The 14,949-nt window shown below is 43.3% G+C and overlaps 1 protein-coding gene across 2 annotated transcripts in view; it reads right to left on the bottom strand.

Annotated features, from left to right (window-relative positions):
- The window catches only part of LOC130380823 (far upstream element-binding protein 3-like), a 29,564-nt gene extending 15,883 nt beyond the window's left edge, over positions 1-13,681 (bottom strand). The window contains exons 1-2 of one of the 2 annotated variants that reach the window (XM_056588174.1): positions 13,468-13,681; positions 6,368-6,479 (exon numbers count right to left, since the gene is read on the bottom strand). In XM_056588174.1, coding sequence (XP_056444149.1) covers positions 6,368-6,479; positions 13,468-13,560 — 205 coding nt within the window. In that variant the 5' untranslated portion in view covers positions 13,561-13,681. The remainder of the gene's footprint in view (positions 1-6,367; positions 6,480-13,467) is intronic. The other variant, XM_056588173.1, reaches the window with a different exon arrangement.
- Between the last annotated feature and the right edge of the window lie 1,268 nt (positions 13,682-14,949).

Here is a 14,949-nt window from a genome sequence, read left to right as displayed (position 1 = left end):
AGCTGGGGAATGGACTGGCTATGAATATAGAAACAGATTTCCTGAGCTCACATCAACCATCAAGGTTTGTGGATCACACTTGATTGTAAAGCCATGGTTTTGCGAGCATGGAAATGACTTCACAGGAAGAAAATACTATAATTTTGTTTATTTTTTGTATTGAAGTATAACCTTGAGGGTGATGAAACTAGGACAAAACAATGCGTGCTCAAAAGAATAACAGTGTACCATCGAAATCTTAACTAGCATCGACTACAATTTATCCAACCATGCATTCAGAGGAGCTCAAATAACATAGTGACAGGATAAGAGCTGAATAAATGACTCGGTTGTTTGCACTTCAAGGGAAGACGAACAAATATGAATGTGAATTTGAGTAAACAAACAATTTGAACATGAATAAAATGAGTACAATAAATGTAAAAATTGCAAATAAAAAAAAATTAAATAAAGAAAATACGAGACAGCCAGTTTACTGAAAAGAATAAGCCCAATAATCTGAAGGTAATACTTTGTAGTCTTTAAAATCATTAGTTCTGTATCTCCAGCATGTGAATTTCCATTATAATACTGAGCGTTCCAAAACATTCAAGCTTCAAATACTTGAGCATGCTAAAACACCCAATCTGATGGTGTTCAGGAAGTTCTCATAGAATAACACTTACTACAGAGAAGAACTAGCCTGCGACGTCCCAGAGCAGATCCAGTTTGATACTAAAAGGTTGAAGAACTAATATCTGCCTGATTTGAAATGGTTTGTTTGTCAACCGTCTAGAAGGGACATAAAGAAGAGGCTGGTGTCTCGGGAGGCTAGAGCAGGCTGTGTGTTATGTAATGGTGTTAGGCAGATGACAGCATCAGCACAGTGATTCCTCATGTAATAGCGACTAGCTAGCCACCAATGTTGATTGACAGTTGCTATAGAATTATTGATTTCAATGATTTGGAACTCAAACAATACAACATTCGACCACAACATTCCAGCATTTAAAATGATTGCAAATAATGCAATGTGTAGTGATAAAATGGTTGAACAAATAATCCATCAATGAGAATGAAAGTAATGACTGGCTGGGTTGGTGTAAGGACTGAAGGGTGGTGACGAAGTGGTTATAGATGCCTAGGAGAGCCCAAAGCAGCAGAGTGGCGCTATTTAGAGTATCTTGTTCCAACAGCACCAGGGATAAGTGTCGAGGCTTATGCTAAATCACAAGGATTGTTTTGCAGAGCAGTGGTGGTTTGGCCTGCTACTGTAAAGAACCGCTAGGAACAAGCAAGGCCCCACGCTAGTTTGTTTTAAGAGGGGTTTGAAGCACATTAGCGATTTGAAAAATTACCACAGGTATTTTGTTTTCTTAAATTATATCAAAATTAATTCAGTAACTAATATTAGTTATTTGATGTTTGGATATTCATTTAAAGGTTGCATTAGCGATGTTGGTTGACATCAATGTATTTGAACCAAGACCCCATACAAACAGCCAGCTCGCCCCTTCCTTCCGTGCTTTTTGCATCCAGTAAAAACCTTCATGAACGCAACGCAAAACCCCACAACACCCACCCCTTGTCGGTGATTGGTTGCATTACTATTTAATTTGGTTTTCAGTGGTTGGTAGTACAATTTGTTTTTGTCTATGATCTCGGAGCATAGGCTGCCTACAGTAGCACCGTTTTTTTGACAGCCTGCTTATGGGTCGGGCAGCTAGCGGATCATGCGGAAAGATCAGCTGAATGTGCTAATTTATGCTTCGGCCTAGAATCACCGATATAACGTTTAAGAAGGCAACTATTATTTTTTAGCAAATGATTGAAATTAATTTTAAAACAATGCATGGGCGGTACCGCATGGATTAATGGACAAAACACCAAATGTGTTTACATGGACACAAAATGCTTCTGAAGCGGTAAAATACAGTCACTTTTTATTCAATATTCAAACATGGCGTGAAATATCCGTATATTCAAATAGATAAACGATTCGGTTTTAAAAGTGCCATGTTTTGTAGAGGATTTTTTACAGTCTACCGATTGGTTTTTATTTTAAAGGTCCCATGACATGCTAGTTTATGTATTCTTTAATATAGGTATTAGTGGGCAACTAACACAGTATTCAAAGACGTTCCCGAAATTCAACCGTGGTGCAGAGTTACAGCCACACCGAGCCAGTCGCACATTGAGCTTCCCCCAAATGCGCTGTTTTGGTGTCTGTAGCTATAATGCAAATGAGGAGGTGCAAGGCGGATCAAGGAGGAGGGTGGGGGTGTGGCCCTGAGCAGCTTGCAGCCACGGTTCCATGCGCTCTGTTTAATGGCGAGGCCGATATTATGAATCTCAAACTACCGCGTTGGGTTCTCCGACGTTCCTGGTTCTTCCACATCAATGTGATGTAGACTGAACCGCGACAAGGAGGAGAAAGGGATTGTTGCCGGGCAGCGCTTAGGCACCTCAGATTCCGGCGGTAGTCCCTCAGCGGAGCTCAAGCGGGAGACATTCGCCGCCAACAATCCCTTTCTGCTCCTTGTCGTGGTTCATGTTCTTGAGGGAGTCAAAGCCAAAGTTCCTTCCCCCCAATTCATTCTCAACCTTGGCTGAGATAACCCCCACTACGAGTCTCGTTGTAGAAATACCAGAGACGAGAGTCCTACGTGTTATGCCCCATAACCGGGGATTCCACCGGACGCGTTACGGCAACGTTACGGCTGCGGCACGGAACGGCTGCGACTCTGCCCTGCTTGCATTTCCACCGGGCACGTTACGGCAGCGCAACGTGTGCTGCGAGCCAGCCGTATTCACACGAGATCACGAGATCACGCGATAATCCTAAACCTAATGTACTTAACTTCCACTCCTAAAACGTCTGCAATTAAATGCCACGCTTTGTCCTTCCGGCCATTGCCCTTATAAAAAGGATGATTTGGTACATAAATGACGTTGTGATAGGCTACATGAGCTGAGTATTGCGTTTTATTTTGAAAATTGACCGGATGCTCTATGGCTTTTACTTTTTCACTTCCTGCCCTGCTCGATCTGCTCTGTTGAAATTGACGCGGTTCAGCAACGACTTGCGGCAAAAATAGAAATGCTACGGAATGATAGCGCTGCGGCACGGCGAGCCGCTCCTGGGACGTTGCCAAGATGTTCCGCAGCCGCGCCCGGTGGAAATGGTCTCATTGATTAGAATGGAACCTATCTGCTGCGGTGACCGCGGCCAAGACGTGCCGCAGCCGTAACGTTGCCGTAACGCGTCTGGTGGAATCAGCCCTTGACACCGAAAGCAGAACGGTTATCCAAATAACAAGGAAGTGTACAACACTTGCGTTACAGTCCTGGAGCTCTATATCTAAATAATATCATATAATACATATTATCACAGCCAAAAGCTGTGTACGCCTCCAGACGATATTATGAATCACAAACGACTTTGTCGGGTTCTGCCACGTCTCTGGTTCTTCCACTTTCACATCAATCTGAAGTAGACTGAACCGCGCGCTGTCTGCTGCCGGCTGCCCGCTGCCGGGCGATGGTGCCTCGCGGCAACCGGCAGCATGTCGCAGTTCATGTACTTCAGCGAGTCAAAGCCAAAGTTCCTTTCCCCCAATTCCTTCTCAACCATGGCTCAGATAACCCCCACTACAGTCTCGTTGTGGAAATACAAGAGACGTCAAAGAACCGACAAGAAACACTCATCTTCCTTACTTCCCTCTCTGAAAATCACTAATGTTTAATGGTATGGATAGAGCTCCGGGAGTCGCAAACTGCAACAATCACTTCCTCCTCCATGCCGCAGTTCATCCCGGACTGCACTGCAACGAGTTTGACGGCTGAACGCTGATTGGCTGTTACGTTACACATGTCACTCACGCTGTTGAACGCTGATTGGCTGTCATCACGACAAAAACTTGTCGCCGGTTTTCTCCCGTGAAAAATTCGCCCTTATACGCATCTCTACGTTCACTTTGTATGGGATCTTGTCGCCCCGTCGCGTTTGGTGTGAACGCACAATGCGATTCTTCCTCGGCGGCGACATGTTTGCTGCGTTCTGAACCAAATCAAAGCAGCGCGTGTGTGACGTCACGACGCATTTGCCGCGACTGGAACCGATAAGCGGAATCGTTAAGCAGGCTTGCTAATGATTCCAATGAAATCGGTTGACTCGGAACCGGTTCTGAACAAGAACCGGTTCTCGATTCCCATCCCTAATCAACAAACACATGTGAATCAAGCTGTTCACACATGAACTCAATGAAAAGCAGCTCTTGATGCTCCCTGACTGACGCTACTCCACCAATCCCTTCAGATTACATTGATGTCTCATGGGCAAAAAGTAACCGCTCTCGTTTAGAAACAAATTGTCACTTCTCCCACTTAGAAACTCGGCAGGGTTACTACAGCCTAAATCCACATTATGTGGGATGTGTAACAAAGCCATCAGAAGTAGAATTGTATTAATCCGTGGCAAGTTACCATTAGCACTTGTTATGGGTTTATTCTTTTAAATGAACTTTGTGATGTGCCTGGGTATATTACCAAAATATTTATTTTAATTAAAAAAGGGTAACAAGTTATTGCTCACACTGTGCACCATTTTGTTCATGCAATGCGAGTTGTAGCTATGTCAGACCAAATTTTTTAAAGTGATATATTGCTACTACCTCAGATTCTATTCAGTGAAGCTTTTTTATTGTTTTGTTTTTAATAGTTGTTTTTTTTGTATAAGTGCCCGTTACAGATGTTTCAAGGGAAGTGATGAATAAACATTACTAATTTTCAAGACATTAATTTGTGTTTGGGTTTAAGGTTTGTCATTACCTGCCTTTTACCAGGTGCTAAAAATGTCCTGCCCAGCAAAATTTCTTTGTTGGAAATCTGTCCCAACTGAATTTGTTATTTAATTGCCGTGATCTAGACCCTTGGCAGCCATAAGAGTGTGTACAAGTTCAGACGTTGGGGTGCAACAATGCTCATGAACTAAAGATCTATACTCAGTATAGTTCTATGCCAGTGCATAAAATGCCAAAGTTTTCAACTGTGAATATACAACATTGAAGACCTGTTTGGTACAAGCATTCTGTATACCAACTAGGCCTGGAACGGGTAACAGTAGGAGGGACTGAATAGGTCAAATTGAGAGCCAGGCCATAAGCAATTATAGATATCGATACGTCGACTGATGTTCACCATATAGATAAAACAGCCTCACCACTAATGCGTCAGGCCACAGCAAGATCACATTAAAATCAACTTAAAAAACAAACTGCATGGGGAGGACCTGCCACTACGCAGAACTAGGGGTGGGAATTGCCAAAAAAATTGACGATTCGATAGTATTGCGATATTTGGGCATCGAATATTGCGATTTAGCTATAAAGCAAGTATTGCAATTCGATTCTTGATATATTGGGATTCATGTCCCCCTTATTATTCAATGGCATTACAAAAAAATGAGGAAAAAAGCCTGCTCAACTCACTTCAAATGTCACATTTGAAGTGAGTGGTCAAACTAATTTTCTTTTTGCGATCATTCTGCGCGCGCATCCGCCGTGTTGACAAATAATCCTCCTTTACACATGGCCAAATCCCCCTCCCCCCCCTCTATCGGTTGTGGATAACGGCCCAATTTTCATTGGACCGATGCCGGTTAAAAAATGACGAACATCGGCCGATATCGATATTAATGCCGATATAGCGTACATCTCTAGTAATTATACTCTGAATAGGAGACATCTCACATGAATGCCGAGTTCCAAGCACATAACTTAAAGTAACATAAACCGGAGAATAATATGAGTAACTTAGAGCTTCAATCAAATTGAGAAAAATAAACAAATGTGTACTGCTAGAGTCCTGTCCTGTTGGCTGCAAGGTCATTAACCAAATTGTTAAATGCAATTGGGAATACGTTTTGTTTTCCACTGAATTACAGATCAAACAAATTTCCTGGCGGTAAAGGTAGAAGGTACGCAGAGCTCATTAGATCATCTACCGTGATGGACAACAGGACTTGAAACAATAAATAACCATGATTTATCACAGAGGGATGTGTCTACCAATATCTCAAAGTCCGCTAATAAACGGTCTGAGGAGGAGTCAGGATAGTAGGGGTGTGCTCTGAATCTCACGTCACGGCTCCTTCTCATGTTGTTAAAGATAGTTTATACTTCCTTTTAGTCTGAACGCTGTGGCATCCACTTTGGTCACCCTACGTAGATTTGCTACGTAGCCAGAGGTGGCAAGTTAGCAACATTGCAAGTGTTGTTTCTTCATTTACTTGTTCAAAGTCATCATTTACTTGTTCAAATAAATAAATTAATTAGAAATACTCGATTTATGAGAACATTATTTGTGAATGGGCATGTAGATTGTTTACCTCCATTGTCCAATGAGCGCTTTTGGCCTTCATAGCTGTAGAGAGAAGGATCTATGACTGCAGAGGAATTGATAAGACTCAGCTTCTGATCACCTCCAACCTTAGCTGCCATCTGCAGAGACAGGGAGAGAAAATAAAATGTAACGCAGCATCAAGTGTTGACACTAGTCATATATTGCAACTCATCTGCTTCAATGTATATCCCTTTGACACATCAAATACGATTAAAGTTATCACTTTGCATTGATTTGATGATTAACGCCAGCGGGGAGGCCGCAGTATTAATTTGGTAAATGTAAAGCCACTTCCCAGCAAATGAACCATTCTGAGCTACCATAATATAAATATCCTGAGAACACATTATTTCCAACATTCATATCGTTAACTGGAATGCGTTTAAGGTTCGGTGACTGTATAGTCAATCCACGTTGAACTTGTCCAACTAGTTTTCTATCTTCTATGGTTAACAGAATGTCACTTTCCATTAAGAGAACTAGTGTTTGGCCGACAGAAACATGTCCCACATACCATTTCATTTAATCGTAATGTTTTAAAGTCCCCAAATTCGAAAATCTCTCCAGTTTAAATTAACTGTGTTCTGTGCATCATAGTCTAGTTAGAGAACAATTTTCATCCATAATTGAGCACTACATACAATTGCAGTTGCAAAATTTGTCCTTGTATCTTCAGCATGGATGGCATTTAAATATTTAATTGTGCTGTTTTCCTGTTTTCCTCTTTTAATCAGCAACCTCTTCCACTGAAATGTATATTCAAGAAAATTACACTTAATTGAGATCTGACTGAAGATTTCTTCAATGGAAAAGATACAATGATACCAATTAGAGCCGTTTGAGAATACTGCTGAAGTGCTGGAATGGACGAAGGTGCATTTAAATACGTGAAACACATGTCAAATGGAGTACATGACAAATGTGGCAGGCCTCATGTGAAATTGTACCACACAGGATAGCAGTGAAGAATGTGACCGGTGAAAAACAGCCACATTTATAACATCATTTATAAAGCTCTGATCAACAGAGTGATCACAACACAAACATTAATTAGCTATACGATTAGCCATCAACTAGTTTAAAGTATATAAACATGTCATCTAATAACTAGAAAATGCATTTCCTGCAGAAAATGCGGTGAATGCTGTAGTACAAAGCCATAAAGAAACGTGAAATGGCTTAAATCATGTGAAGGGATTTGAACAAAAGTTATAAAGTCTAAATGGAGTAAACAATGTAAACATGCACACCATTTAAAGGTCCCATGACATGCTATTTTATGTATTCTTTAATATAGGTATTAGTGGGCACCTAACAGTATTCAAAGACGTTCCCGGAATTCAGCCGTGGTGCAGAGTTACAGCCACTCTGAGCCAGTCGCACATTGAGCTTCCCCCAAATGCGCTGTTTTGGCGTCTGTAGTAGAGATGCGCGGATGGGCTATTATTTCATCCGCAACCGCATCACAAAACGCTTGATCCGCCCGCCATCCATCCGCAACAATTTTTTTGACCAATTTTCAAAACCGCACCCGCCCGCCATCCGCCTGTTGTTTTTAGGTATATGCGCTGCTGACGCGAGGCTAGAAAGTTCTTGCCTGTTCTTGAAAGGAGACTGATCCAATGCCGCAAAGATATTTAAAGGATAAAGTCCCTAGTATGAAAGCCTATTGGCTATGTTGTAGCCTATCCCCAGAATATTATCAGTGAAGTGACGTCCGTCTCCGATCGATGCACAGGGAGAAACTTTAAAATAGCCAAGCACATCGGCAAACCTGACCTTACCATAGGCCTACACTTTTTTATCATTGTAATAAAACGCAATTTGGTACACCATTTTAATATAGTAATATAGCCTACTGTGTTGTTTTTTTTGCAAAATGAAAGATAGCCTTTTAAGGAAACGCCGACTCGAGCCTATTAATTCCGAAATTTCACCGCATTGAAGGCTATATAGGCTACTGTAACAAGCCCAACACTTGCCTGCTTGCCTTGCAAATCAAGTTTTCCGACTATTTTTCTTACCTTCTTTCTTAGGTGTTGATGTTACTGAGCTAGAAGTTTAACTTGTTCTGCAAATCTCGTGCTGCCAATGCCTGATGTCACTTCTGAGTCAAATCACTCCATCATCTCTTTGAAATTCCACGAGTGGTAGGCTACAATGACTGGCTGTTTTAAAATATAACTTATACGAAACAAAATAACCCAGGCAGTTTCATCTACTGTCTCATAACTTGCAGGTTTGTGGAGACGCGACATGGGACGGATCGTCACTTAATTTAAACTTTTTTGCTTGCTTCCGTGTGTGTGAGTGAGTGAGTGAGTGAGTGAGTGAGTGAGTGAGTGAGTGAGTGAGTGAGTGAGTGAGTGAGTGAGTGAGACCAATTTACTGCCTGATGAGAATTGGATTATTTCAAAATGTGCTTGGAAGTAGGTAACGACATTTAACAATGTGTATATATTTTTGAATTTCGTTGGTTAAACCGCCAACCGCCCGAATTTAATTAAAATATTATTTTTTGTCACGTCACCCGCCCGATCCGCGGTTTAACCGCGGAGTCCGCGGTTGCAACCGCCAACCGCGCATCTCTAGTCTGTAGCTATAATGCAAATGAGGAGCGAGGCGGGTCAAGGAGGAGGGTGGGGGTGTGGCCCTGAGCAGCTTGCAGCCACCCTACCATGCGCTCTGTTTACACTGGATGTATCGCAATGGCGAGGCGCACACAGCCATTAGCCCTGTTCTGTAAATATTCTAGAACACACAGGAGTCCTGGAGCTCTATATCTAAATATTATCATATAGCCTACATAGATATCTATATCATATAATATATATTATCACAGCCAAAAGCTGTGTGAGCCGATATTATGAATCTCAAACGACCGCGTTGGGTTCTCCGACGTTCCTGGTTCTTCAACGTCCACATCAATGTGAAGTAGTGTTGGCTCGTTCGTTCGCGAACCGGTTCGAATGACAGAGTCTTTAGGACGAACGAACCGAACTGGTTCATCTCTCTCGTTCGTTCGTCTCGTTCACCATTCGATTCACCGGAAACTCGACTGAACGAACGAACGAGTTTCCGGTAGGACTAATGCTGCTATCCATTTGGATGTACAAAGTGGTAAAGTCGCAAATCACCCAGCTTTCTGGGAGTATTACTTCGTAGTATCTCGTCGCTTTCAAAGTAGAGCGAGCAGGGCTGTACAACTTGTAAAGAAGATGGCTGCGCCCATAGTTAATGGGGGTTGAGATGTATTTTCTTTGTTTTTGTACCACGTTGGAGGTTTTAATGTCGTTTTTAAATCCTCTTACACACTGGATTTCATTGCTGCTTTAATCCGGTCACCAATTTATGCATTGCACGGTCATGCTTTGCGTGCAATTCAATGTAAAGTTGTGTTTTCAAGCTGGTTTGCTAAAGAGGCTATGTTGCTAATGATGACTAGCCTGCTACTACTCCCCCTCGTGGCTCGACAGAAACACAAATGACAAACTGGAAGGCTGGAGCAAGGGAAATACGTCACGTTCTCGCTGAAGCTGGTCGTTCGTACCAGCGTACCATCCAAATGGATAGCAGCATAACTCCACTGAGTCTGACTCACTCAGCTGAGAACCGTGCAATGGCGTGCATTCCATGATGCGATTCACCGCTACCGGAAACTAGGCTGAATCGCGAACGACTCCTCCACGTTCAGTCGAGTTTCCGGTGAATCGATTCACCGGAAACTCGACTGAACTGGGAAGGGTCATTCACGAATCGTATGTTCGTTCAGCCTGGTTTCCGGTAGCGGTAAATCGCATCATGGAATGGACCCCATTGCATTGACGAACGAACGATTCGCGAACGACTCCTAATGGCGAACTGAATCACGCGAACTGGGTCACGGAAACAAATCATTGAATCGACCATTGATGTGAAGTAGACTGGACCGCGACAAGGAGGAGAAAGGGATTGTTGCCGGGCAGCGCTTGGGCACCTCCGCCTCCGGCGGTGGTCCCTCAGCGGGGCTCAAGCGGGAGACATTCGCCGCCAACAATCCCTTTCTCCTCCATGTCGTGGTTCATGTTCTTGAGGGAGTCAAAGCCAAAGTTCCTTCCCCCAAATTCATTCTCAACCTTGGCTGAGATAACCCCCACTAAGAGTCTCGTTGTAGAAATACCAGAGACGAGAGTCCGATGTGTTATGCGCCATAACACCAAAAGCAGAACGGTTATCCAAATAACAAGGAAGTGTACAACACTTGCGTTACAGTCCTGGAGCTCTATATCTAAATAATATCATATAATACATAGATATCTCTATCATATAATACATATTATCACGGCCAAAAGCTGTGTGCGCCTCCAGACGATATTATGAATCACAAACGACTTTGTCGGGTTCTGCCACGTCTCTGGTTCTTCCACCTTCACATCAACCTGTAGTAGACTGAACCACGCGCTGCCTGCTGCCGGCTGCCTGCTGCCGGGCGATGGTGCCCCACGGCAACCGGCGGCATGTCGCAGTTCATGTACTTCAGCGAGTCAAAGCCAAAGTTCCTTTCCCCCAATTCCTTCTCAACCATGGCTCAGATAACCCCCACGACAGTCTCGTTGTGGAAATACAAGAGACTTCAAAGAACCAACAAGAAACACTTGCGTTACAGTGCGTGTACACACACACACACACACACACACACACACACACACACACACACACACACACACACACACACACACACACACACACACACACACACACACACACACACACACACACACACACACACACACACACACACACACACACACACACCTCATTGGCGGGCCAACGTCCCTGGGCGGGCCAGGCAGAGTAAGGGGAGGAGCTTAGATGCTTTATGACGTCCTAAATAAAGACATTCCAAATCAGCGCGCTTGAGCCTCCGTTTTTTCAAAGGCGAGCAGAACAGCTAGTGCTCGTTTTACACCCAACGCAAGTTCTAGCCACTGGGGGACCATAGGCAGGCTAGGGGAACTCATATTTATGTTAGAAAACCTCAAAAAGTGAGATTTTCATGTCATGGGACCTTTAAGAAAAAGTAAATGGTTGGAAACAAATAGTTACCGCTGAATGAAAAGCACAACGCATTGCTAAAAATTTAAAATGAATTGAACTGAAGAACCTGAAACGTCAAATGTATTGCCCTGCTCTCCGTCTCTGTGTGTTTAAGAGAATAGCGAGCAGGTGCGTGATTAAAAGTAGCTCAATAGAGTGGGAAAAACTGCCCAATCTGGCAACACTGCCTGAACATCATCCAAAAGTAGCCCAATCTGACAGGAAAAACCACCCAATCCGGCCACACTGCTGAACGTCATCACGCTCCAGAGTCAACGTAAATCAATGAGACCAACTGAAACGAAGCCGGTATGAAACTAAAGTGTGATTCGGAATAAAGTTTAAATGATATCGAAATTCCTTTTCGGTATTATTGAAGATACAAGTGTGTAGATTTGTTAAATGGTTTGAACGAAGGTAACCGGTGGAAATTTGACCGAGATACGATGTCTTAAGTTATTTAAGCTTAAGAATGGGCAGACGGCTTCAATGGGACCAACTGTAGAATATGACGGTTTGAAGATACAAGTGTGTAGATCTGTTAAATGGTTTGAACGAAGATAAACGGTTGAAAATTGATTTAGTTACGACTTAAAACAATTGAAGTACCAGAGGCCTCCCATTGACTCCCATGTTAAGAAAAATGATAATATTTTAAAAGTAGAATATCTTAAAAATCTGAAAAGAAGCCCACGATTCCAAGCTATTCTGAATATTTAAAAATTTGAATGGAGTCTCTAGGTGAAAATTTTAGGAAGGAGATAGGTCCCAAAGTTTGTAGAGAATAAGAAAGAAAGAATAAAACTTATGAAGAACAATAGTTGAGCGCTGCATGCGGCACTCACCTAATAACAAGAATTGCAAAGTGCCCTTAAACCCAGTTACGAATAATGCCACATGATATTGATATTTGAATTCTACCACAAATTCAGGAAAAGCATTTGAAAAATGCATGTGTGCCATGTGAGGATCCCCGGTTGTAAAGAAATAATGTGGCTCGGAAAACATCTTAAAATAGGCCTACTTTATGGGTAGAGGGGAAGTAAGGAGCCACTACACACCATGTTCAATATAGTAAACATGCACTTTGAAACCAAACAGTAATGGCTTGAGTGAAACTACCGTAGTAAACAAAAAGGCACTTTGGTTGCTAGTGATCCACTTGCCCAGATATCAGTCGCTCATCTCAAAAGGGGACGCTGACATGACAAGGCGATTCAGGGAATGACACTTCAAGCCGAGAACTTAGTATTCATGGCATGTGTTCAGGGAGTTGTGTACACTTTGTGTGTGCTAACTGCCAAACTTTAAAGGTGCGCGTAGCAGCTCACCAAGCCCCCCACTGGTCAGCTGTCCCACGACCCTCCACTGGAGAAGCACCAGTGCTCTTCTGCCCCCCCCCCCCGGAGGAGCACCTGGGCGCCCAGAGGAGCACCAGGGCGCTCCACGTCCCCCCACCGGAGGAGCACCAGGGCGCTCTGGCAAGGGTGCTCTGCTCCATCTTACACCCCTCAAGCTAACTTTAATTCCGGGTCGACAGTATTCGGAGAGTGTCGTGGTGAACCGCCAGAACCGTCAGTGAGCTTGGCATTCAACGAGAAGCCATCATGTCGGGTTCCTGAAAGCTACAGCCAACTTATGTGGACTGACAACAGGTTGCACTGTGTTGCTGGTGTTGTGTTGTTAAAGTTTCACTCGGGCTGGCCGGCTGATGGGTTTACTGGGATAGCGGCAACCCGATTTATATAGTTTCCTGTACACGTTGTCATTCCCACCACCACGTTCCCTGCTGTGTTTTTAAATAAGCAACCCGCAAAGTGGAGATAGTCTCTGCTTCCTGGGAGCTGTAGGCTATGTAGCTTGCTAGCGAGCTTTGCATGAGGAGTGTTTTCAGTGTGTGTGTGTGTGTGTGTGTGTGTGGGGGGGGGGGGTCTAAAGGCACTTCAACATCCAGGAAATGTCTGTCTCGTCGCAAGAAAGCGGAGGATTTCTCATTGGTGGATTAGTTACCTGTCGTATCCGGCGTATCGCTTCTGCGAAGTCATCTTTGGATCCAGGATGAGCCACCCGGCCCTGTCCCTGCACCAGCTCCGCCATCATCATCCTCCGTACAAGGCGGCTCAGAATCACGCTTTAAAAAAAACAGCACACGTGCATGGCCGTCGCTTCTCGGACGATCTCGCGGGAATACAGCGACGAGAGTCGGATCCACTTGACAGGCTGGAGTTCAGCGGTCTGCGGCGCATGATGATAAAACTGCAGCCTATAAAATAAAATTGATGGTTCGATGCAGATATCTTATACAAAAAAAGAAGAGATGAAAATAACAGCTGCTCTGGCAAGTCACCTTCCCTGCACATCTCCAAATGCAGCAATGAACTTCCTTTTCCCCCATATTCTGGAGGTGTAGGCTATTACATCAGAACACGTAATGTTGCCAATTAATTAAGTGGTGTATGAGGTGACTATCTGTTAAGGTTTGCCAGCTATATATGTATTATTTTTCTACCGTGATAACTTGAGTTCTTGTTGGGTTGAGTTGAGTATATCTAATGGTTGTTATTTTATAAGATATGAAGTCCCTGAGAATCATTGGCTATTGGATTTACCCACGGGCCTATGCTATATGTTTTCACTTCTATTAAACTTAAAACCTTGGACATATTCAACAGCTCACTCGACATAACTATCTATAAGTATTCATTAAAGTTGCAATAAAAGTGCCCTAAACATAATTAAATAGTGAGTGTTGAACCCTTGCAAATACAGCAACCTTTCTCACAAGATACCTAACACTTCCTGACGGACATGATAGATACATATATTGGCTTTCCCACTATCTGCACATGTGGAAACATATTTTTCGTGCACATCTGGAAAATGTCGGCAGCTAGACAGAGGAGAGTAAAATTGCTGCAAATTTTCAAATGGTTAATGCAAATCTGTTCCTGTTCCTGAAAATGTATCCCAAGCTCAATCAGAGTGATCGGCCCATCTGTTGCCCAGAGAGAACACTTAAAACAGAGAGACACATTCAAACTATCTCTCTTATGTCACATAAGTGATATGTTAATCAAGAAATGCATTATTAGCAACATATTCTGCCTTTATTGTAAATGGTCAGTACAAATAGATAGACTAAACAGATAAAAAATGTAAAGTAGAGGGCAGTTCTGATTATTGTAGACACAATTATTACCCTGATCAAACCTTGGGCTGTAACGAATCTTACATCATAAATCCAAACAGGAGATTCTAGATGCATATACCACGTATAGCTTCCCACCACATGCAACACTAATGCAGTTGACCCTGTCTTCCAGACAAGTGGATTGACATCCCACTCCGATGTGCTCTGTCTGACATTAACTCCTAGAGATATCCATTTCCCAGCCGCGTCGGCCCGGGGGCATGTTATCACCTCTGAGGAGGACGAGGGGAACATTAAGCAGGAGCCGGGGGCCCGCTGCCCGCCAACCCCTAATGTAGCCC

This window comes from Gadus chalcogrammus, chromosome 4 (genome assembly GCF_026213295.1).
Source record: "Gadus chalcogrammus isolate NIFS_2021 chromosome 4, NIFS_Gcha_1.0, whole genome shotgun sequence".
Classification (NCBI taxonomy): Eukaryota; Metazoa; Chordata; class Actinopteri; order Gadiformes; family Gadidae; genus Gadus; species Gadus chalcogrammus.
Note: the sequence above shows the minus strand (reverse complement) of the source record. Positions and strands in the feature narration are given on the sequence as shown.